Source organism: Harmonia axyridis, chromosome 5 (assembly GCF_914767665.1).
Source record: "Harmonia axyridis chromosome 5, icHarAxyr1.1, whole genome shotgun sequence".
NCBI classification, from domain to species: Eukaryota; Metazoa; Arthropoda; class Insecta; order Coleoptera; family Coccinellidae; genus Harmonia; species Harmonia axyridis.
This window is the reverse complement of record NC_059505.1, coordinates 33156704-33182658: the sequence shown is the minus strand read 5'-3', so window position 1 is coordinate 33182658 and position 25955 is coordinate 33156704. Positions and strand designations below refer to the sequence as shown.

General features: G+C 32.3%; 4 protein-coding genes and 1 long non-coding RNA gene across 6 annotated transcripts; 3 read left to right on the top strand and 2 right to left on the bottom strand.

The window, feature by feature from the left end:
• Positions 1–5146: 5146 nt before the first annotated feature.
• On the top strand, positions 5147–7466 carry LOC123681290 (fumarylacetoacetate hydrolase domain-containing protein 2). The gene is made up of 4 exons (XM_045619612.1): positions 5147–5679; positions 6608–6824; positions 6885–7210; positions 7270–7466. Exons 1-4 carry the CDS (start codon positions 5420–5422, stop codon positions 7418–7420), a joined length of 954 nt encoding a protein of 317 aa, XP_045475568.1. The 5' UTR covers positions 5147–5419; the 3' UTR covers positions 7421–7466.
• LOC123681291 lies at positions 7463–8399 on the bottom strand. The gene is made up of 2 exons (XR_006747679.1): positions 7694–8399; positions 7463–7620 (listed from the first exon to the last, which is right to left on the bottom strand). It is a non-coding gene; the product is annotated as an uncharacterized LOC123681291 (long non-coding RNA).
• LOC123681289 (MICOS complex subunit Mic60) lies at positions 8337–13726 on the top strand. 2 transcript variants are annotated; one of them, XM_045619611.1, is made up of 9 exons: positions 8337–8392; positions 8671–8771; positions 9003–9366; positions 9421–9531; positions 9630–10381; positions 10556–10784; positions 11320–11478; positions 11559–11850; positions 13442–13726. In XM_045619611.1, exons 2-9 carry the CDS (start codon positions 8721–8723, stop codon positions 13617–13619), a joined length of 2136 nt encoding a protein of 711 aa, XP_045475567.1. In that variant the 5' UTR covers positions 8337–8392; positions 8671–8720; the 3' UTR covers positions 13620–13726. The 2 variants fall into 2 exon arrangements, with proteins under 2 accessions (XP_045475567.1, XP_045475566.1); XM_045619610.1 differs by having other exon boundaries at positions 8381–8771.
• Positions 13727–15742: 2016 nt separating this feature from the next.
• On the top strand, positions 15743–17698 carry LOC123681287 (GDP-fucose transporter 1). Its single transcript, XM_045619608.1, has 5 exons — positions 15743–15985; positions 16043–16241; positions 16307–16532; positions 16603–16895; positions 17153–17698. The coding sequence occupies exons 1-5, from the start codon at positions 15918–15920 to the stop codon at positions 17369–17371; spliced, it is 1005 nt and encodes a 334-aa protein (XP_045475564.1). The 5' UTR covers positions 15743–15917; the 3' UTR covers positions 17372–17698.
• On the bottom strand, positions 17563–25704 carry LOC123681288. Its single transcript, XM_045619609.1, has 4 exons — positions 25135–25704; positions 19329–19441; positions 18388–18586; positions 17563–18296 (listed from the first exon to the last, which is right to left on the bottom strand). The coding sequence occupies exons 1-4, from the start codon at positions 25205–25207 to the stop codon at positions 17740–17742; spliced, it is 942 nt and encodes a 313-aa protein (XP_045475565.1). The 5' UTR covers positions 25208–25704; the 3' UTR covers positions 17563–17739.
• Between the last annotated feature and the right edge of the window lie 251 nt (positions 25705–25955).

Here is a 25955-nt window from a genome sequence, read left to right as displayed (position 1 = left end):
GGATCGATGAATACACATTTAAATATAAATTGTTGTTATTAGAAGCACCTATGTGTGTTTTTGAGCCGATCCCAGGGTGGGGATAATTAATACGGGTAAATTGTTATGTTGTTTGACCGGGGGCCCTCATTTACGATACTTTAAAACGCTCCTAATTATACTTCCACGTAATTATTTAAATATCCACTACACGTTACAAAATATTTCAGATGAATTTAACATCGCCGTTCAGTGTCCGTCTCTCTACTAGAAGCGATGGTAATTAGGGACTGCGTTCTCTTGAAATCCTTCGGAGCACGCTAATGAAAAAATCACATAATTTCCCGTGGTCTGCAGCTCGTTTCAAGAACGCTAATTGAAGGATTGATGGACGTGACGCCCATCTAGATATGGCAATTTAAAGCTAGATATCCCGGACGTCAATTTGTCGCATATGCGTATTTTGTGTTTTTTTGTATATAATCAAGATCTTATTGGGGGAAATCAGGAGAAACAGCTGTCAACTTTAGCTCTATTTCTGGTCAGTCTACGACTTGTATTAGGCCAATTGAAAAGTCCCCGGTCTGTTGCACAGATGGCGGTGCTAGTATTAAATCCATATGATTTTTAGGTAGTACCTACCTTTAAACGATAAGTGTCAAAATTTGACAGCAGTCCGACCATTAGTTTGTGAGATATTGCGTTGGGAGAGTAGTTACTTTTGTTATTTGAAAAAAGAAGGAAAACGGCCCCATTTGAAGAAAAAAAGGTGCTGTTTCATCAAGACAATAAGCCGTGTCACAAATCAATGAAAACAATGGCAAAATAGCATGAATTGGGCTTCAAATTGCTTCTGCATCCACCGTATTCGCCAGATCTGCCACTCAGCGACTTTTTCCTGTTCTCAAACCTCAAAAGAATGCTCGCTGCAAAGAAATTTTGCGCCAATGAAGAAGTAATCGCCGAAACTGAGGCCTATTTTGAAGCGAAAGACAAATCGTACTACGAAAATGGTATCGAAAGGTTGGAATGTTGAATAATAAAATCGAATTTTGTCGAAAAAATGTGTTTTACTATGGTAGACCGGGGAAATTTTAATTGGCCTGTTACATATATTTCAACAGAAGAAAAACTCAACCAAATTTTATGAGATCTTCTAAGCATTGAGCAGCAATTGTCTCTAAAGCATGGGTCGAAATTAGGAAAAACATTTTGCATTTTTTTAATGTTCAACCTGTAAGAAATAATCATAAATATAGTTTAAAAGCATTTATTCAACGATAATATACCTGAACTATTTATATTATAAAACCTTCGATAATGAATTCATTGAAAATATGTACATACTTGGAAACCGTTAGATACCAATTATTCAAACAAAAGATTGTAATTTTTGTACCTATTTATTTATTTATAATGTTTACAAGGACCATACAATATTCAACCCATCAAATCCTAGCTATAGCTATAGCTATACTTTATCATTAGACATAAGAACATAATGGAGATTGTACTACATACTCTTTTCTTCCTTTCATACTCAGAATGATTCTGTTATAGATTCAAAACGGAACACATAAAATAAAACACACAGAAAACTAAAATTATCTTCGTGTAGCGAAGTGCGCTAATTTATATAAAACCGTTTGTCGAAAAAATGTATACCTATATTTAATAAACATATATTCGACAAACGTCTTTCTCGCCTTTTGACCTTTTTTCTTGTTTGAAAATATGTAATTTATCAATAAACTTATTTATTTATACATGTAAATGAAGAAGAATAGTTGGAATAAAAAAGGGGCAAGGGGCAGCTGCTTTCCCCCTGAAAGCAAAAAAATTAATAGTTATTAAATTTTGTTACAGGAATTCAAAACAATTCTTGAAATAACTATTTCAATAACAGAAAAATACTTACACCATTGAAAATTATGAAATAAGAATATTTTATTTATTTTTATTATGTATATATTTTATAAAAAGTCACAACCGGAACGACCATAGTTTGCCCCCCCCCCTAATATTGACCCTGGGTACGCCCTTGCAGGGCTTAGATATTAAATGAATGCTGAGCAATATTCAGTCATATTTAAACATACCCAGATAATAATTGTACACAAAATTTCGCATAGCCAGTAGCAGTAAAATTGAAAAAAAAATTCATAGACGGTTGCAAAGGTGGAGCAATAACATCCTGCCGGTTGACTTCGATCCTTGAAATGGTATGTGACTGCCATTCAGTTAACATCTGATAACGTTGTGAGACAACATTTCATAAAAAAGGGTTCAACTTGTTGGCCGGTTGACATATACGATGCTGCTCTTCACTTTTATATTTCTTGGGAATCAACTTTGAATAATGAGACCGAACAGAGGTGTACTCATCGGAATCGGTGTCATACAAAGAATTTCTTGAAAAAACAATCATGAAATGATTTAACGAAACCTACATCAATTTCTCAATAAGCTTTGCTAAATTTAGACATATATTTTTGGTGCAAACAAATTAGATATGCAGATTGATTCATTATGATAAGAAAATAAATTTAAAAGCCCACTTATTGTCGTACCTATTTTTTTGTGGTTGATTTGGCACATGAAAAAAAAAACATGAAAATTATCGATATACAAAAAATTGTAATGAAAATTTAGTGAATTCTCAACTAAAATAAAATAAAACAAAGTAATTTCCACACCTACACACATCATCAAGAGTCTTCGCCTCCTTAGGTGTCTCAAGAAATAAACAATTTGGAAAAATTTGGAAATGAGATGAATATTTTACTCTATTTCAACTGCATTATATTCAATAGAAAATCTTTGTTTATTATTCTTTGCTTTATGCAGGATTAGACAAAATAGGAGAAATGCGAAAAAATCTAAATTTATCGATTATTTATTTTTGATTAATTCTAGTTATTCCACAACTGAATCCAAATTCAAAAGTCCGTATTGCCACCTCTTCTTTCAATCAACTAGCCAATACGCCTAGGCATCCCACGAATCAAGTCATTAATGAAATTTTCAGGCATATCGTGCCATTCTTTCTGAAGGGCTAAACTCAATTCCTGAAAAGTAGAAGATGGGTTTTGACGATTGGATATTGCTTCCCCTAAGTGATCCCTTATATGCTCGATTGGATTAATGTCTGATGAGTTTGTTGGCCAGTTCATTCTCTGGATATTGTTTTCTTGAAGAATGTTTTGAAACCTTGTAGTGGGGCGTTATAATCCTGATAAATGAAATTATCCCCAAATTCGTTGCGTAGAGGAACATGATCGGTTCAATGATATTTTCTATACATAGATGGCACCAGTCATTGTTGTTCAACCATAATAAGAGGGGTACAGCGACCGAACATTATACCCCCCCAGCATATTATTTATCCGCCTTGAAAGGGTACAACTTCCTGAGAGAAATTAAGTCGCTCTAGTCTGCCTGGACCTCTCCAAACCCTTTTGTCCCTTATACCCAAATTCAAAGGACCTCCTCATCGTAGCAACTGTTTTGAAAAGGCAGAAGACTTGAAATAAAGGCCATAGTCCTAAGGATTAGTTCAAAAATGTTTTCTGGATTCGCGACTGTCTTCAGGGGATAATCCAGAGGATTATTTCAAAGGGTTCCACTTTGATGGCTATAAAATAATTCACCTCTGGTACCTCAAAAATGTAAAACCTATACTAAAGTAACTACAGGAAACAAATGTTGTTTATTTCATCAACATTTTTCGAAAATTCAAGTTCATCATTATTTTATTCGAAATGATTTAAATCTATTGAAAATTGAAGTAATGAAAGATTCCCGAAATCTAGGCTTTCAACATAATACTTAAATATACTTAGATTAACTATTGAGTTTCAAACTCTACTCTAACAATGACATGAAATTAAAAATTCGGGTTTAATTCATATTTGTTGTAACTCATACCATAGTATAAGGAATTCCTTGTACCTACTATGCTCATACCACCAGAATTCATATTTCCATAAGAGTATTTCAATCTTCTGATCATCAAGAATTTAACAAAAGTCCCTTCGTTGTGATTACTTCACAATTATCAAACGAATCCCTCTTATTCGAGACCACTAAGATTTTTAGAACAAAATGCACTGTTTCGGTAGCTTTTTCTCTACGAGCATTCTGGCAGAATCCGGACCTGCCCAATTGTCATTTTTGTGTTATTGATGACCGCGGGCTCGTCTGAATAGAGATCATATCGGAAGCCTTTTGTTTCGACAATCAATTATCTCTAAACTTGACTGCGGTATTTTAATTCAATTAGGGTATATTATGTGCCGCATATTCTTCCAAAAGGCACTCTTAACTCTTAGTTATACCAGATTGCATCATTTCGGTTCTAAGCTACTGTCAACTCCTTCATGTCACTGAGAAAACCTGTTCCAATCCTGTTAAAGATGCAAATGCTCCTCGGATATCGATGATCAATTTTGTCATCAATATTTGACAGTGATTCTCCACATGGCACAGATATAAGTGTTTATTATTTAATTAAAAGAAGTTCGAAATCGATCGTGAAAAGAACATTAAAGTAAAAAATGTTTGATATATATTTAGAAAGTTCTGAGGAAAATCTAGTATAACAGCGATATATAAACTCAGAACTCTTTTCACATTTGTTCATGATCTTGTACAATAGTAATTCTACTGAAAATTTCAAGATTTTGAACTTATTCTTCAATATTAACGGGCGGTCACCTATCCAGATCCAGACCGCACCTAACTCTGAGTGTTCTAATTATATTATTACAGAAAAACTTATTAATCTGTATACTCCTGATGTTTCTGAATTTTCTATTATACTAGACCAGAATTATTTTATTTATAGGTATAGTTGTTAATGGCAAAAAAAGGTACATATGGTGCCACCTCTTGCACATCCTTGTAAGATCACAATGGAAACTTTTACAGATTTCTAGAATGTTTAAGCTGAAGACATTTTAGTTTTCTATATAAACTTCTATAGAAAACTACAAAGAATGTTTTTATTTAGTAGGGCTGACAGCTCTCAGAGGGCAGTGTTCTTATTAAAAAAAAAATAAATCAAACCTGACAATCGAATAACCTAACATTTTTATTGGCTGATAATTTAAATAAAACACTGATATGCAAGTATTATTGCGCAACATGTATGCACACAAATCATTATGTAGCAGACTTTCTTGAATAATAAAATGACTTTTATATGAAAACGAGTCATGTGAGGTGATACAGGTATAGGTTTTTATTTTCTTGGTCACTTCCCTCTTCCATTCAGTTCGAGTAACACCGATTCTGGTTCTGTCCTCTACAAAATATATTTCTATTTCAAACCTGCTGTTTACCGAACTTAATCGCCCCAACAATCTCAAAATAAACATCAGAATTTGTGACGGAGTATTGATAAGTGCAAATTTTTATCGGAAAATCAATTTTGAATAGAATGAATTCTTCTATCAGAGGTTTGATTAAAAATCATTTAAAAAGCTTCAATGTATTTAGTTCACGAAAGCTCAGTGTAAGTAAAGGAAAACAAATGCGCTACGTGCAATTTAAATACAAGACAGGTGGGGTTCAGCACCTGGGAGCTCAAATTGCACCAGAAGGCGACATTTTTGATTTGAGTGCTGTTAACTCCACCATACCTAACTCTTTGGTCAAGTTTTTGAAGGCAGGCGCCGATGTTCAACAAAAGGCAAAAAGGTAATAACAATATTTTGGAAGAAATATTCGTCCATATATCTAAGAACAAATATCTTTTTTCTGTGTTGCATCAGACCGGAATTTTTAAATAAAAATTTCTTTCGTTTATTTTATATTTTAACTTATATTCAGAAAATATTGTGATCACAATTCAGTCCAAGCTTCAATTGAATTTCATTTAAAAATATAGTGGTAGATACAGTTTTGAAAAGAAAATTATCATTCTAATTTAAGTTTAGCTGATTTAGGTTAAGTTCTGGAGGGTAGTGATCTATACCCCTCCATAAGTTAAGTAAACTTGCGTTGATTTTTAAATCTTCAAGCAAGTTCAGGTTAGATATCAATACTTTTCAGGATTTGTGACTAAAAATTTTTCATTATGGCCTACTATTAAGTTTTTATCAAAAACGTTAATTAGTTATTTATTTAGTATCATTTAAAAAAAATATATAATAATAGCATTCACTATTAAGGGAATGTTCATTGACAATTAACATTAAAAGGATAAATTGAGAACAAAATGTTGGAAGTTCTTATGCAATAAAGACATAAAATAGTAATTGAATAAATAGGTATGGAATGTAAGATCGCATGTTGAATTTCATTATATCCAAAATTGCGTGACGAAAAGAATACATGAAAGTGGATGGAACAGAATCTCGTACCTATTCTACCTCAAGTTTTATAGAATGATTGTAATTTTCAATCAATTCGAAAACAATCTTCCATTATACTTGAATTAGGTATATAAGTAATTCCAGACAATTAGTTACAGAATATTTTTCCGATTAATACATAAAATATTTTTAAAAACCAGTCAAATACCTCATTCTGTTAACTGGAACTGTTGCTCAGCTCATTCTGAGGACTAAATAAGTGATAGATATTTGTCTTTTTTCGAAATATTCATTTATTCTCTTATTCACAGAATAATTGCAGAAGGTAAATCTGTAGTCCATTTGGAAGATGTGGTCTTACTATCACCAATTACCAATCCAGACAAAGTAGCATGTGTCGGATTGAATTACAAAGGACATTGTGATGAACAAAACAAGCCATACCCGAAAGAGCCTATGATATTTAGTAAATTTTCATCTGTTATTACTGGACCTTATGACAACATTGAATTACCTAAAATTTCTCAGGTATTCTGTCCTTATTGATATATCCAAGTAATAAATTTACACCTACATTTTTTTTTTAAGAGGGTAGATTGGGAAGTTGAGTTGGCTGTTATTATTGGCAAAAAAGGAAAAAATCTGAGACCCGATCAAGCACAGGACATAATATTTGGATTCACAGTAGCACAAGATGTGAGCGCTAGAGATTGGCAGAAAAGAAACAATGGTCAATTTCTGCTTGGAAAATCGATGGATACATTCTGTCCTCTTGGACCAGCAGTTGTTACCAAAGACAAAGTAGATGTCGACAATTTGGGAATAAAATGTTGGGTGAATGGGGTACTCAAACAAAGTGGAAATACAAATGATTTAGTTTTTAAAACTGATTTTCTAGTATCACATTTATCACAGTAAGGGTTGAAATCAAATTCATGAAAGGATTTTTTTATTTCTCATAATATTCTTATAGGTTTGTAACTTTATACCCAGGAGATGTTATACTGACAGGTACCCCAGGAGGAGTTGGCATGTATAGAAATCCTCCAGAATATTTGAACAAAGGAGACATAGTTGAAAGTGAAATAGAAGGTATAGGCAGACTGAAGAATATTTGTATATAAAATATACTTTATAACTTTTATACTGAATAAAACACATTAAAGTAAACCATTTTTTCTGTTATATTTGAATAATTCATTATTCCACATCAGGTCAATATTTGTTCAACAAATCACTAAATACATACTCAACATATTGTTAAACCATATTCATGAATTGAAAATTGCTCCAAATCATGTATTTTCATAAAAAACCAACAACTCTAAAAAAATTGAGATGTATTCTAAAATAAATAAAAGAAAAATCATTTACTCCCTTTATTTTCTGATACATACATAATTAAACCTGATTCTCTGGTGGATAATACGGTCTTGGCTTCGTTGATGTTATTGAAAATTCATCTCTTGTATGATAGGGTTCATAAGGATCTTCAACATAGTACTTAGGTCTACGCCAGTAGCTACCAACCATCTTATCTAATAAAGTACATTGTGTTGAATTACAGAATACATGTTGCCTCAACCTTCTCTTTCTTGCTGCACTCTTCTTCCATAGGCGCTTCTGTCTTCCACATTTAGTTCTGATCCAACCTCCCCAATGCAAGCGATAAAATTTTTGCAGTACTACCTTTACAGCTTTCCTTCTGCCTTTTCTTATAGAAAACTTGGTTACTGTTCTTACAGGAGGAGTAACATTCAGTGCAAACGCTTTGATCGATGGATTTGAGAGAAGAGTTGGCCTATTTTGACTAATATTTCCCAGTATACTTGTTGAAAATTGATGGAAAGATGGTTTCAAGTATATCGCATTATTCACTGATGATGGTATTTTCACTGAAATTGCTCGTAAAATACGACTTGAATTCGCTAACACCCTACTGAACATTTTCAAATGAAAATAGTTACCAAATTGTACAAATTATACCCTTCTCATTTGTAGGTTATCTATTTTGATTTCTGTGTGTGGCAGAATGACGTATAAATAATCCATCAAGTTTTTTTGATTAGCGAAAAGTTTAATTTTGGTTAGCTAAGGTTAGTTAATTTAACATGTTGACCAACTTGACCAATTTCACACTAAATCATAACCTTTCAATTTAAAATTTAATGTCTGGAACTAAAGCAATTTAGAAAAAAAAATTGTGAAAATACTAAATCTCTTTTTTGGGACATTATACTCCCAATTTCGATTGCAGTGATATAAACCGTCAAAATCTTTTCTGATCTGCCAAAACAGACGTAACCACCAACCAAAAATCCAATCATTACGTTCATAAAGTTATGACTTCTGTAACATTATACTATTTCCCCAGGTGATTTAATTAAAAAGTTCCGGATCGCATTGTCCCATTTCATAGCTAAAATGTTTAAAATTATTTCAAGAAAACTAAGTCCTCAAAACATTTCCAACCTGGTAAGTAAAATGTGAAATATTGCATTAACATGATTGAAGGTGTTATGTCATCTTTTAAGATAATTTAAATGTTCAACGAACTTGGTTAATCCTTCGAGACTTATCATACATATATTGAGAATGTACTTTTCATTTAATAAAACCAGCTTATGAACATTCTTATTAGAAATAAACTTAGCCTTGATCTTGTCATCTATATCATTTCTTTTAGATGAATATTTTTGTTTTTAGAAATTCAAGTATGAAACCAGAAACCGAGTATGCAGCAGATTTTACAGCAACAGTAATCGCAATTTATGTCCCCCACCTAAGAAAAGACAAAAACCAGCTACCGGAACTCTTTATACCATAGGTGCTGTTGCTTTAATAGGTGGTGCTACCTTAACATATGCAAAGTATAATGATGAATTCAGAGATGCTCTAGTATGCAGTGCCCCATTTTTAGACGATATCTTAAAAGTAATTTATTTAGAAGAAGAACTGGGTGAAGCAATGGGAAAGGCATATCGAAGTGTAAAGCAAAGTGTAGTCAGTGCAATAGCTGGCAAAAAAGAGAAACCTGCAGCTGAAATAAGTGAGAAACAGGAATTCAAACGTATGTTATTTCATTCAAATGCTCTGAAAGTATTTTGAAAACAGTAACTTGTAGCTCCTCCAACTATATTACCACGATTGGAAGAAGGTAAAATTCCAGATGATAACTTCCAGGAACTCAGGATTGAGAAGCAAACTGATGAAGGTGAAACTGAAGTAGAGATTGGTAAGTAAGAAATATTGTATACTATCTTATGATTATTTTAAAAGTATAATGATATATTGAGACTCAAAATAGAGGATAATAGTTTTCTATTTTTGTAGCGGGTGTTGTTAAACCAAAGCTAGAAGATTTACCTGAAACTGACGCTAGAAATTTACGTCAATTAGAGCAAGATTTGACAGAATCTTGTGCAGATGCAGTGAATTCATATAATAAAGCTTTGTATAACTTAAAGAAATTCAACATGGAAGTTGAATGTCTAGTTGAAGAATCTATTGATAAAATTACTGTTGATACTTGGTCATCCATCAAAACAAAGGCCCGAGAAAAAGATAAGTCATTGAAAGAAGCTCAAGAAAAGGCAGATCAAGCAATAGCTAAAGCGAACAAATTGGAGAAATTAGTTCAAGAACCAGAATTTGAAGCTAGGGATGTCAGCAGGGAAATTCTCATGACCAATATCAAACAAATCAAGAAAAACATAGAAGATTCCAAGAAGGGATTATACAAAGAATCGAAAATGGGAAGTGTGGCTTATAAATATTGGGAACAAGTACAGAAAGCCAGACAACATTTCAGCGAAGAATTAGAATCTTTGTTTCCTACAGTTGACTTGCATAGTAGGGAATTAAAGATAGCTGGTGAAGACTTGGATTTGTTCTTGATGCATGCCTACTCTCATGTTCTCTATTACCAGAAGGAGTTGGCTAAGGCAGAAACTTTAGCCCAGGATAAGCTTCAGAGGGCTGTGGAATCTGCACAAAAAGGTGGGGGAGAAGCCCTTACTACAGCTCAGATTTGTGAAGCTCTAGAGCAAGAAAAAAGAAAAATAACTTTATGTTATCAGAAACAAGTAAGTTTTTCTCAGAAAAATTTAAATTTGTTATTACCATTTGAAGTTAATGTTTAACTTTTTCACCTTACATATGATATGTCAGTTTTTTTTTCGTGATAATTTTCAACAATCCTCTGAAGTGAAACAAATTTTCTGTATTCACTCTGTACCTACACAATATTTTTCTTTAAGTGCTTAAAATTAAGAAAAGAATCAGAATGTTACCTGAGGGAACAATTGAAGCGTCAATCTCAAGCTTTCGCTGATCATTTAGAAGAAGCCTTGCTGCAGAAAGAGAAAGAAATGGACCGAAACTTGGCTCGAAAATTCGATGAGAAACTTGAAGAAGAAAAATGTAGATTTAAGATGCAACTTGCTGCCATGATTGGAAGACTGAGAGGATTAGATCGTACAATGAAAAGTAAGTGAAATTCTGTGTTCCGAATGTTCTAAAAGCCTGATTTGTTTTCTTCTGAAGCAATTTAGGTATTGAAATTTTTTTTTGTGTATTATCCATTTCACTAAAACCTTGAATTTAATTGTTTCCTTATAATGCCTCAGATGGGAAATCAGGTATATTTGAATTTTTTCTGCATGCAAAACCTCATTTACGTCTGAAAATTTCAAAATATTGTGTCAAAGTAGTCCAAAAGAACAATGCATGAGTCTTTGCTTTCTTTATTTCCATAAACACTCGATTCATAATAACAATATAATAACTATTGCTATTTATAGACAACCGCATATATTAAACTTTTAAGAATAATATACATTAATTTGACAAAAAAATATGTTAATATTAAAAACTCAACTAAATCATTTCTATTATCAAGTGAAGAAGATCGAACACGATTTGGCAAACTCGTGAATAATTTGAGGAATTTTGAGAAATTTCTTGAATAGCCAATTGCTATCTGCTTCAGCTCAAATTCGATTTTTAACCCACTATTTTTCAGTTCGAGAAATGGCTGATGAAGAAGCAAAAAAATCCCAAGTTTTATGGGCAGCTTGCCAAGCTCTGTTGAGAGCATTAAGAACAGCTTGTCCAGGGTTACCTTGGCAAACGCAACTCAGACCCCTTACACCTGAATTGAATGCTGTGGAAAAGTCAGCAGGTGGGTATCTTTATTTTACAACTATATTCTCGATCTGGGGTTTGGAAGTGAAAAAATTAATTTGTACCTTTCAACTTCAGCCGATCAAGATGAACTGGTGAAAGCAGTATTGCAAGCAATTCCTTTCGAAGCTAGAGAAAGGGGCATTTTTCCAGAAGATGCTCTAAGGGAGCGTTTTCTCAAGGTAGAAAAAGTCTGTCGTATGTTAGCACTAGTGCCTGCTGAAGGTGCTGCATTACCCATCTATATCTTGTCCTACATTCAGTCCCTTCTTCTATTGAAAGCACCTAGTCCCATACCTCAGGCTGAATTAAACAATGAGGAGACCAATTTTTCGGAGTTGTCAACTAATGATATCCTGCAGAGAGCTAGGTGAGATGTATTCGAATTAACTTATTCAGAATAATAAATTGCGATAAAGAATCTTTGAGAATTGTTAATGGAAAAAATTTTGAATGAAATGTTTGCCATCAGTTTCAAAGGAACTGGACGCTGCAGAAATTTTGCAAGAATGTCTGTGATTTTTCATAAGATTCGACTTACGGATGAAAATTTTAAAATCAAAATCTATCATAAATAGATAAATATATTCTATTGCAAAACTTCGATATAGGGCTGGGACTTTTTCGCCTTTTTGTATTCGTGCTTGATTATTCATGAGTAGTCATGAATATTCAACTATTCGTTGATTATTCAGTGATTATTCAATGATTATTCAGTGATTATTCAATGATTATTCAGTGATTATTCAATGAATATTCAGTCAATATTCAGTGATTGAACTCATGTTTTAATGAACCAATAAAATCCAAGCGTTTTGATGAGTGAATATACCCTTTGCGACGTGGTATAATCGTTTTGGTGTTTTGCCTCTCGCCATATACGCTCTATTAGTGTGACGTCACACACCGCCATTTTTGGTTCTCCTGTCAGTGTTCGGAATCCGAACAAATAAATTGTCATTCAAATTAGTACGGTCTCGTTGAAGGAATTGGCTTATTTTCATAAATAAGAGTATTTGAGGAACGATTTCAGTATTGATTGATAGACCGAAGGAACGAGGTTAATACCAGTAACTTTGAATCCTGTATCATTCCCCAGATTTTGTAAAAAGCCGTGTTTATTAGTTGAACCCCAAGTTCGAACTTACGGCATTAATCTCGTTTCTTCTATCCATCAATTAATAGTAAAATCGTTCCTCAAATAATCTTATTTATCAAAATTAGCCAATTTCTTCAACGACAACGTACTAATTTGAATGACAATTTGCTTGTTTGGATTCCGAACACTGACAGGAGTTTATTTATAATTTTAATTCAATTGTATCTATCAATTTCAATATTATGTTATTTCCAGTAATTTTAATATTAATAAAATGATTTGTCCGTAGTGAATCACAAAACCTTGTTTTAATCATTCCTGAATAGTGAGTCAAGTGATCATTCAAACTTTCATTCGTAACTTCATAAATATCCAACTACTCACTGAATAGAAAACTATTCACTGAATAATCAGTGAATACTCAACTATTCACTGATTATTCAACTATTCAGTGAATACTCGACTATTCACTGATTATTCATGAATAGAAAAGTAGTCATTGATTATTCAACTTTTCATGATCATTCGAATAATGCAAAATGCAATTATTCGAATAATTATTCAATGATTATTCGAATATTCAAATCATTCATTCATGATTCCCAGCCCTACAGTTCGATATCTTGGATTTCACTCAAATTTTGTGAGTCTATAAAGTGAATAAATAAAAATTCAACTAAGTTAGTTTCACATGGATAGAACTGATCAATTTGTTCTGATCTCTCTGAAACTCAGATTATTCTTCAGAGACGGAACGGTCTGTTTCGATTTTGTTCAGTTATTTGCAGGGAGGTTCGAATAAATGTCCAGTTACAAGAAGGAAGGAATTGAGTTATTATGATTAACATAATTAATTTTTTAGGTATTGGTTGGATAGAGGCAACTTCCTGCAAACATTGAAGTATATGAATCTTCTGCAAGGTGCTTCACGTAGCGTAGCACGACAATGGATGAATGAAGCTAGAATTTTGCTGGAAACTCAACAGGCCGCCAATACTTTGATGGCTCATGCCGCATCCAGTGGTCTAATGTATTTGTAGATTGAGTGTATAAATTTTACATTAAATAATTGGCAATTGAAATATTTTCGTGCATCCCAAGATCATATTTATTGTAATTGTACTTTCATAAATTTACACTATTGATATTTTATCTTTTACTTGAAATTTATCAGTTTATATAATGCTATTTTTTGTTGAAATTACTTTAGAAAATTTTTTCTATCAATATAAAGCAGAACAAGATTTTTCAAAGCTGTTTATGATATAAAAATTTATCATGTAAATTCATGCAAACAATAAATCGTTGAGTTAAATTAATTTTTTTTTGCATCTCATGGGAGGATTTGTAAGTAAATGTTTTTAAACATATTTTATTTTTTGATTGTTAATTCATATAAATAAAATACCATTAAAAAAAATTTCATTTTAGTTTTATTATTGCATTCGATGTAGGGAAAACAAAATTACTTATATCTGCTCTAATGATAGATTGAAAAATGTTCATTCATATAAATAAAATACCATTAAAAATTTTCATTCTAGTTTTATTATTTCATTCAATGCTGGGAAAAAAAATTATGTACTAATAACTGCTCTAAAGATAGCTTAAAAAATATTTATTGGAAAATCAAAAATTTTTGGATGTTATAGACTAGAGATATTCTGTGAAGAAAATTATATGGTGGATATAATAAAAGTTTCAAAAGAAGTGTTTTCCAAAAAAAGAGTAGCTGTTTTCAAATATTTTTTGAAAATTAAAACTTGGTATATCATGTTTTAGTTTATTTTTGACAAGCAATTTCATTCGTATTCAGTGCAGAAACATACAAAGAATGGACCTTCCCTCTGATAAATTAATTTGGAGTAGTAAATTAGAAATGATGTTAGTTATGAGTAAAAGAATTATTAATTTGATATTAAATTATTATTAATTCTTTTCTATTGTCAATTGTCATAGATAAATTTACTTTGTCTATGTTGACAGTGTCGGACTGACAAAGAGTTAAATGACACCTAACCCAAAATTGTTGTAAATATTTGTTTCTTGATTTTTTGGGAAGATAATTTAACATAATTAGATATTTTCAATATAAAGAAAACTTATTCACTACACTTGGTGTTAAACGCCCTAGATTAATGAAGTACTAAGATTAGTAAGATCATTTCAATTTTAACAATAATGAACGACATTAGAGATTGGGATGATTATAATCGTCAAATAGCTGTTGAAGGTCGCCAAATTTTGGAAAGAACCTCTGAAAGCATTCAAAGAACTAATCAAATAGCCATTGAAACTGAAACTATAGGTACAGAAGTGATATCAGAACTCAACGACCAAAGGGAAGCTTTACTTAGAACCAGGAGCAGACTTGAAAATGCAAACGAACAATTGGACAGTGCTAAAGCAATTCTCAAAAAGATGGGCAGAAATGTTATTTATAATAGATTTATATTGATTATAATTATTATACTGGAAATTTGTATACTTGTTGGTATTTCCTACATAAGGTTTATAAAATGATAAGAATTGTTTCATTCCCTAACCGTAGGTATTTATATATTTCCGAATTATTCTAATTTTAATACTTAATGTTTTTCACAGATTCGTAAGTCCTTAAGGACAACATTCGAGGGATCAGATTGAAAATGGTTCAAAGCTTTACTCATAAAAATAATGATGTACAATAAATGTAGATAATCATGTTATAAATGTGCAAGTGAAAAACAATCATGTAATGTAAATAATACACTTGCACTGTGAATATCATTGTTCAAATAAAATTTAAGATTATATTATTGTATATTTTTTGAAGTAAGAATCTTTTTGAAATGAAATTTGTCAGTAAATTGGAAGAGGAAAAATGTGGAATGAAAATTTAAATCCTTTAACATTTACAATTTTTATTCTGTATTTTATTATTTTTGTAAGGAATTAGTTGTTGTTTTCTTTGCAGTAATATTTCTTCCTCAATCCATTATCATAGGGTTATTCAAGATATAACATTATCTCTGGGTTATTCATAAATTTTTATCTGAATCCGTTATTATAATTTGAAAAATTAGATTAATAATTGATTAATTAAAAATTATGGATATGAATAAAGAAAGAATAACAACTGAATTCTAATCTTTGGTTATGAAGGACAAATTCAAATGTCATATGTAGTTGATATTAGGAAGTTCTATGGAGTTGTATATTTGTTTACGTGTATTTATGGGAGGTAATCGCTTTTCTCAGTAAACTAGCGAAGAAAAATGCTAACTTTTCTACAAGTGCATTTTCTTTTCTGGAAGGAGCGTATTTTTTTCTTCTGAGTTACTATAAATCTGAACAAGATGAGTGTTCAGCAAGAAAGTCTGCTGAAAAATTATATTACAATATTTATTATTGTTAGTTCTTATTGGTGAGGATACTCATTCCAATCTTAATTGTGGAGCTAAAGAATTGATATATATTTTAGGGCAGTCTCTATATTCACAGTTTTTGTCAATAAGGGACTTCTTAGTGGAATTGAATTAGATGCCCCTATGTTTATAGCTTGTTATCAAACCTTTGTAACTGCATTAATATGTTACATTAAACAACTTCTCAATAAACGATGGCCAACAAAAGTCTCTTTTCCCGAAACAGATGTATGGGACATCCATACAATTTCATCCGTTAGTATTGATTGATCCTTCATAGTCCTTTATATAAACAAAAACATTTATTAATTTGATTTTAGGTCCTACCCGTTGCATTTATGTTTACCATGATGATAGCTACCAATAACTTATGTCTTCAAAATGTATCATTAGCCTTCTATTATGTTGGTAGATCACTGACAACAATGTTTAATGTGGTTCTTACATTTTTGATTTTAAATGAAAAAACTTCAACTAGATGTCTAGTTTGTTGTGCATTTATAATATTTGGGTTTTATTTAGGAGTTGATCAGGAGCAATTAACAGGTTTGTGTCTTTTCCATATACGGAAATATTGAAAGTACATTTGTAATTCTCATAAAAAATTGGTTTTCAGGCAGTTTTTCAGTGAGTGGAACAATTTTCGGAGTATTAGCCTCTTTATCATTATCATTATTTTCCATACTTACCAAAAAAGTGTTACCAAAGCTTAATAGTGATGTCTGGGCTCTATCTTATTACAATAATATATATGCTACAATTCTCTTCATACCATTAATAATATTTAATGGTGAAGTTAGCACTATTCTCAATTTTGAAGGACTTTGGGACTTCAGCTTCTGGTTTCCTATGACAGTTGGAGGGATCTGTGGGTTTTCTGTAGGATTTTTAACGTCTTTACAAATTAAGGTAAGACTTTTTTCCTCGATTTTTCTAAATATTTATATATTATATAGTTGATTCAGAACATTCTTCTATATTGGATATCTAGACGCTATTATTTTCAGTCTTCTCACTGGCTCTCACAATAAATGTCTATTAGGAATCTCAAATTTTACTTTAGCTGTTTGATTTCACATAGATAAAAAGTTTGAAGCCAATTTGAATATCTAACTCACCAAACCTGTAATTTTTGTAATTTATTTTTCCCTATATTTCCATTTTAGTACACTTCAGCTTTAACACATAATATTTCTGGGACGGCTAAGGCATGTGCTCAGACAGTATTGGCCACATATTGGTACCAAGAAACCAAAACATTCTTATGGTGGACCTCAAATATAATTATTTTAATTGCTAGTGCAGCATATGCTAGAATCAAACAACTTGATATGGAAGCAAAACAAGCATTAAAACAATCATTGCCAGCATACCAGAAACTTTGATAGTCTGTTACCTTTTTATTTGAATATTTTGAATTTTATTGTGATATTGATGAATTCCTAAAAATAACTATATTAAAGTGATGAATTTTTTTTATTATATAGAAAAAACTCTCTATTGTAAATAAGTAAATTCATAAAGTATTGCTATTATTTTTCAGTGTAGAAACCTTGACATTGTAAATAAAAATAACTCAAATGAAAACTGTTCTTTATTCAATATAAAGTTCTTAGTAACCTTCTGCTTGATCTATTATCATAATTTATTTTTGGAATTATTTTCAGAAAGAGAATTCATTATCATGTCATGTGATTTTTCGAAATATTTCTCAAAAAATAGGTATAAATTTCATTTAACTTATTTCGTATTGTCACTTTACAGGTATCACATGGGTCTTACTTTTAAGATATTGTAACTGTTCATTATTGAGAGATTTCTTTCTTTTACTAGCACAAATGATATAAGAAAGTACATATAACAATATGAAAATTAAAGGAATGAACAAGAGTGTAACATAAGATTTGAAACTGTAACCGTACTGGTGTTTCTCAAATTCAACGGATATAGTAACATTTTTATAATCTTTTCCATCACTTGAAAGCGCAGAACACACATATGTACCTCCATCCCACATATGTGTCTTAAAAATATGTAATTTACTCACATATAAATTTTCCCGATTATAGGTATTATTACTAGCACTGTTTATGAGACAGAGACAATTGAAATTTTCTTCGATTTCTATATCATAAGCTGCAAAATCTAATTCGCACATGCTTGTCCAACACACTTTGAACCACAAAATTTTGGGTGGAGTTCTACTGGAAACACTACAATTAATTGTTAGAGGGTTGTTGATGTGGATCACCTTTTGATTGGGTATCACTGATATCACTTTTGGTGGTGGCCAAACAAACGTCACTGCATCTATAAAAATTCATATTATATGGATTTTATCTCTTTTTATTGTTTCTATTATTTGAAGTTCTAGAGTTTTGTTCAATTTAAGATTTCTCACCTATTTCTAAGATGAATATTTTTCTAATAAAATGTCCAGATATACATCTGTAAATTCCAACATCATCTAAGCTAGCATTTTCGATTCTAATAATCTTGTTTTTGTTGAAGTGATGAAGTAATTTCCATGAAGTGCCTTGGTTAGTGAATTCTCCTTCTTCATTATCACAATTCATCCCTTTATAGTTCATTATACAAGGCTGTAAAAAATTCACTCCACTGAATTGAGGTGTTATCATAATTTTTTCACTTTTGTTAAGTTCAAATTTAGATTTTATATTGGCACAGACGTTTTTTGTTCTATGAATTTTTTCATCATCAACGACATTATGAATTATTTTATTTCCGTTATTTCAATTTCAAGATGAATTTTCGTCAAGTAAATGTATCGGGTGTCCCTAATACGTTGTCTAGTATGTGGAGAAAATTGGATAATGGTGTGAAATGAAAGTTCTCAAAACTTCTTCATTCTGGTGCTATAAACATGAAATAAAAATATTCCATAGACACTTTTATCACTAGAATCCATTGGTGTAATAATTGCAATAAAAAAATTAATTTCAAAAACTAATTGCAATAAAAAACAAATGATTACATCAATGGATTCTACTGAAAAAAGTGCCTATAGAATGCTTTTATCCCATGTTTATAACATCAGTAATAAAAAAGTTATGAGAACATTTCTTTTCACACCATATTCTAGTATTTTTCTTTTATAGCTTGAAAACCGTTGAACCTATAAGGTTGCGGTTTTTACCAAATTAATTCTCTCAAATATTGAGCCCGAAAATGTGCTATTGATTTTTTTTCTAGATCATAGAGATTCCCTCACTAGACATAGAATTTGGGACACCCTATACAACAATTTAAAACTTCAAAAAAAGTACGATTGTTTCAATGTTTCACCCTTGAAGCAGGACCTGTAAATTTATTATACACTACCTTGAATTGCCAGTCAATATCATTCTTTATTTTATTGCAACTCAATGAAATTGACGTTCCAGATTTGATTCTGTATCTCTTCGTTCTCGGGTGGAGTGTGAAGTCTGACGACACTGGAAAAAACATCAGATTTAAGAGTCTGTTTACACCACACTGCTTGGGTAGCAGAGGGGTCGCGACGTGCAGGGGCTAGAGCGGGTGGGCGTTGACTATTGTGGTGAATATATCGTGAACGTATTAGCCCCTCAGCCCAGAGAGAATGAATTTGTAACGCATTGGGATGATCTCGTTTCTTTCTCGTGTTCTACTAGTGCGTGTCGGAATTTGCGGCCGCATTTTTGACATTTTGATGAAATGAAATGATTGTCAAAAGGTCACCTATGATTATGGTTGTAAAGACGGTTTCTTTATAATAAGAGCTAAGAGTTGAGAAATACGAACTCTTTTTTAGGTTTCGAGAAAGACTCTCTACTTTCCATAATTACTTGATATCGAATTGAGAATCCAAATACGCTTTGATATACCATTATCCTCATTTCTTGAATTGTAAAAATCCTTATGAATTAAATGGCGTGAATTTTGAAATATCTAATCCAAAATTTCATTGAGAATGTTGATGAACTCATTTCATAAATATCTACAGTTTTGAGGAATAGTACTTTGTTATAATAATAAAAAAATCAGCTTGGTTCATAATGATATATTTCAAATTGCCTTTTTTTTCTTCAATTTTGCTTATCCTGAAGATCTAGTTTGAATTGGGGATTCCTAATAGAATTTTTTTTCTAAAAACTCTTCATCGATGTTGACTTCGATAAATAAAAAGTCCTTCAAAGTCCATACGACAAAGGCATTTTTCTCTTTCAGCTATATTTAATTGTCCCTGAACTTGAAAATAATAATTATGACTTTGTTTTAATCGATATTTCTAATCATCATTTTTTCCAAATATGTGATTTGTTTCCTTTCAATAGCGTCCTTCATCATATTATTTCTTGCTGAAAACAGGCATTTGATTTCAATTGAATGATTATTTTTTTCAACAACGCCATCTGAAGAGGCACCTAGAAAAGGCCATTTTTTATTAATAAAAATTCCACTGTTTGTGATCTTCGAGCACAATTCGTTCTCTAATAGACGCTTCGCACGATCTTCATTATTTTTCCCGAATCTATAGCTTTTGCAGAAAAATGTTTTTGTAAAATGCTTTCAACTGTTGAGTAACAACTTGTCATAGGATGCATTTTACATATATTGAAGCCGTCAACAATTTCCTCCTCTACTGATGCCAATCAGCAGAATCAGTTTGAAGCTGTGTTTTCAGCTAAATTTCATTATAAGCTTCTTCTGCTTTGATTAAACCCCTCAAGAATTCAGCCCTATATTATTGGAATGTTCCCTCATCTATGTATGGTTTTTCACAATTTTCTCAATAATTATCTGACCCTGCAGAGAACTGTAGTTTATCACATTCTTCACCGGCCCTAGAACACTACGTGCTTTCGAGAGTTCTCGTAATTCGTTACAGTAGTACCTCAGTAAATGATTGGTACATTCTATTTTCTGAACTATACAAGGTGGGCAAATTTCGATGTTCTAGCACTTCAACTTTTGAACCAGAGGATAAAGACAAAATCTGATACCCCATTCTAGTTCTCTTTTTCTGGGAAACTAACAAGAGTAGTAGGTATTCATTTTTGGCTAACTTTTTTTGTTTTCGAGTTATAGGCGAAAATTTGAAAAATGGCGATATCGGAAACCATTGATATCTCCGCGAATACTGATGATAGAGCTCTGAAATAAAAACAACATAGAGGCACTTCTTTACGTGAAATCCAGTGGCCTGCTCGTCTTTTCAAAAGGGTTTTTAATTATGAAGCTATGACCCAAAGTTATGTTTTTTCAAATGGGAACACTAGATTTCTATGCTATTTTTTGAAAGCTCAATCTTTCCTGATTTCAAAAATATATAACATCGTATGGTATCGTATCAATATAAATAATGGGAAATGGTCAAATACTTTTTTCCATAAAATAATAAGGTTTTGTACCATCTAAGAGTCTCAATATTTCTATGGTTTCAACTGTTGATGAATACAGAAAAATTGAGCTTCTTATAACAAGAGTAGTATCAAGAATTTTTTTTTTGTAACAACTACTGTCCCCATCGGCAATCATTTTGCTGTATCAATTTGTACATAGGTAAACTGGAACAAAATCCTTCAGCTTCTATGGCTGTCGAAGATGAATTTCAATTTTCATAGCGTGTATGCACTGTTGTTGTTACATACTTCATTGTGTACTCTTTTATTTTGAAATCATTGTAAAAAATTGTCTTTCTTTCTTTATACAGTGAAAATGAAAAACAAGGGACATTCATACCATTTCGAAATAATGCTTTTTATTCAGTGGAAGAATTTTTGTGTTATAATTTGTAAATATTAGAGCTATATTTTGACCAACCATGTAAATTATTGATGGAAATTACTACACATAATGCGTACGAAAACTAATTTCGACTGAAAACCTATTTTTATTTCCTTCACCAAACGCATATTAGATCAATTTTATTCAAAAATAACGGAGTGACTAGAATGTTCTTTTAGAGAAATTGCTGAATACAAACAATTCGGAATGTATCCAAAGATATTTCCCTGCATAAAAGGTTCAATTCAATACACATAAACAAAATTATAAGGAGAACTGCACAGGACAAATAGATATGAAAACTTCTAGTAATACCTCAACCCGAAATTGAGAATACCATTCTAGGAATTTCAGTTTGAAAATGGTTATTTCAATGTCGGGTATATTCTTCATTTCTACATAAAATCAATGAGTAAGTAGAAATATACGAATAGGTACAAAAATAGACCATTTTAAATTTTTACTCCTAAATGCCTTCTTTCAGGTACCTATGCAATGCTGAACCTACCTAGAAACTGTCAAATTGTCCAGCAATGAAATAATACGGTACACAAAAGAGTACCGAATAACCTTTATTTACAACTGATGTTTATCTGATGTGACAATGAAATCTTGAAATAAATAAATTTACACGAAATCACTTCTTGTTAACTTTTAAAGTATTATTCTCAAGCAGTAGCACAATACCGAATCTTAGATAGGTTCTGAACTACCCAAATTTTGTATTATATGAAATATGTTAAAAACAAGGTAATTTGCCAGCCATCATTACATCCGAATCGATTTTTTCAATAACAGATATCTACTTTTTCTCAAACTTACGAACCTTCGGTCCGAAATAATTAATTGACTATTGCATCCAATCCGAAACCTTCCATGAGGAATACATTTTTTCATTCGAGAAAGTAACATGAAAATCAGACATATGGCTTTAAAGATAATCAATGCTGGAATAGGAACTTGCAGGTTTAAGCGACAAAATATTTTTTTTTGTTCGTAACAAATAATTCAGGTTTTCAAGAATATATTTCCTAAGAGACGGTCCTGATAGCTACAAGCCACGCCCCTCAGGGAGGAGCAACGATTTTTAGTTCACAATTCTGGCACTCGAAACAGATTTACAACGTCTCAGAGAATTTTGAGTAACTATGATGTAATATATTTCTAATTGGTATCATTGCAAAGAAGGAGAAATAGGCTATGACCAATTTGTATTAGATTTTCGAATTTAGGTCAACTGAAGCGACAATAAATCATTCAAAATTGGTATTGAAAATCGTACTTTCTACTTCAATAAAACAATTAATTTGCAACTTAAAGTGAAATTATTACCTAACGAACATACAAGGGATTAAGACCTTCCAATATTGTTTTGAATCATCTCGATAGCGTTTACCGTTCCTGAGAAAATCACGACCGAATTAGTTAAGAAAACGCCTGAATTTGCGCCGCGTGAACGGACTCTTAAGTCCGGTGAACGAGATCTCCTCGGCAACTGATGGTAGTTCAGAATGACTGTAATTCTCGAATTTTGAGCCGGCAATGCCCTAAACGATAAGGTTCTACCCGTTGATAACGAATCTATGACCAAATTCAAGTAGAGGGTGTTTTTTTTTAGAGCTATAGAACTTTAAATTGCAATAAAACAACGATGGATTATTCGATTGACATGAATTTTATTTATCCGCAAGATAATCTTGTGGCATTACATTTTAAATATGATTTCTGGCATATGACCGCCACGGCTGGCTCGGATGTAGTCCAATCTGGACGTCCAATTTTCGATGACTTTTTCCAACATTTGTGGCCGTATATCGGCAATAACACGGCGAATGTTGTCTTCCAAATGGTCAAGGGTTTGTGGCTTATCCGCATAGACCAATGACTTTACATAGTAGTCTAACGGTGTTAAATCACAAGATCTTGGAGGCCAATTCACAGGTCCAAAACGTGAAATTAGGCGGTCACCAAACGTGTCTTTCAATAAATCGATTGTGGTACGAGCTGTGTGACATGTTGCGCCGTCTTGTTGGAACCACAGCTCCAGGACAAAATGGTTGTTCAATTCAGGAAGAAAAAGTTAGTAATCATGGCTCTATACCGATCATCATTGACTGTAACGTTCTGGCCATAATCGTTTTTGAAGAAGTACGGACCAATGATTCCACCAGCCCATAAAGCGCACCAAACAGTCAGTTTTTCTGGATGTAACGGTGTTTCGACAAACACTTGAGGATTAGCTTCACTCCAAATGCGGCAGTTTTGTTTGTTGACGTAGCCATTCAACCAGAAGTGCGCTTCATCGCTAAACAAAATAAAATGGACGTAGTGCGCGATACGTATTCCGCACAGAACCATTATTTTCGAAATAAAATTGCACTATTTGCAAGCGTCGTTCAGGCGAATTGCCAAATCAAACTTAGAGTAAATTACTTGACGGCTGTTAAATCGGTCGCCATCTTGAACAGTAATGCCAACTTAAAATTATATACCTCGAAAAAAACCACCCGTTATGTCCTGCCGGCCGCAAACACGATAACTCCCGAACGAAAAGAGCTAGAAACTAGAAAATTTCATCCTAGGTTTGGATCCTAGATCTTGCGGTAGAGTACGTGAATACGCTAAATGTTGACAGTTTAGAAATATTGTTTTCCTATGTTGATCTCAAAACCAAACTGCATATTCGATCGAGTTGAAAATTGGAATTTGGATGTAAAATTTCAAACTCCGTTACAAAATTTCATGTTGATCGTAAAACGAGAACCAAAAAATCAAGAATATTGAAAAAAAATAACCCAATATTGCTTTGATGACCTCTAAACCGACGAAGTTGAGGAAAACACCAAGGGGACCTTGGAGATTAATCAATTGTATATAAACAAACTGGCAAAATTGGGTGAACGGATAAAATCTCAATGAAGTTTGTAGTTCATTTTTTCATGAATCTTCCGATCGATTTTAGCAATTTTTTTTTAATTGTAGCTTGATTCCTCAGGAACATATAACTATTCAATTGTCGTACTCAGGTACTTCGTTTTTGTTATATACAGGGGTGAACAAAAAAAAAAGGATAAGTAAGCGTTTAAAACAGACCGAAGGATTCAAGAGAAAATGAACAACAAACTTCGTTGAGATGTCCGTAATTTTGCCGGTGTGCATAGGTTCATAACATGTGGTCTCCAAGAATTTATTTGACGCATGAAAAAACGAGCGTTTGAAAACTCTTGATTACGTCAATGATTTCCTAATTTTTTTTAAGTAACCCTGAATTAATGAGGTCTCAAGGGTATAAAAAAAGTTTCTCGTAGGAATTACAGTAAGCACTGGTACATCTCGTACACTATACAGGGTGGCGCTTGCACCATGATTTTCTACTCACCAGTTCCAAGTGTTTGATGATATGCAATTTCGAGTATTAAAAAAAAACCGGCCACACTCAGAATATCACACATTTCAATCGTACGCTGTTCTCAAATACTCATCATAGAAAACTGTAGATCCACAACCTCGAACAACGTTTTATTGAAGACAAGAATTGTATCGGGTCAATTTATTTTGAATTAAAAGTCTGCTGCACATCAGCCAATACAAACATTTAGAGAAAACGTCACAACATCGAATATTTCGGTTGGAATCCGTGATCTTATACCGATTGTTTATGTATTTAGCAGTTTAACTCGATTATAATTAGATAAAACAATTGTTAAGGCTTGAAACTAGCGGAAGACGGCTCGTCGCATATGAGTTTGGTTGGTCTACGATGAATAGTGTTAATTGTTGTCAAACTAGCACCTTCGGGTATTACAATAATCTAATCTTCCCAATATTTGTTCGACCGTTACTTATTGCTTGAACGATATAGCGGAATAAAGATTCTGGATTTATTTCCGAATGAATTTTATTGCGCGTGGCAAACATAATAAAAGTGGAACTACTGTGCATATTGTCATTTCGTAAATTCGTACAGCGTGTTATCTGAGTAAAAAAGGGAATCGATTGATATTTTATCGGGACTATCAGATTATTTAATCGGGGCGACCTCTAAAAATGTAAGGTGTGCTCGGAGTTTTGGGGAACAATGAGTATAGTACCTAAGTAGAGGATTCACGCCGTTGGTTGAAATGAACGCTATGCGGATATAACAGGCCAATTGAAAAGTCCCCGGTCTACCATAGTAAAACACATTTTTTTGGCAAAATT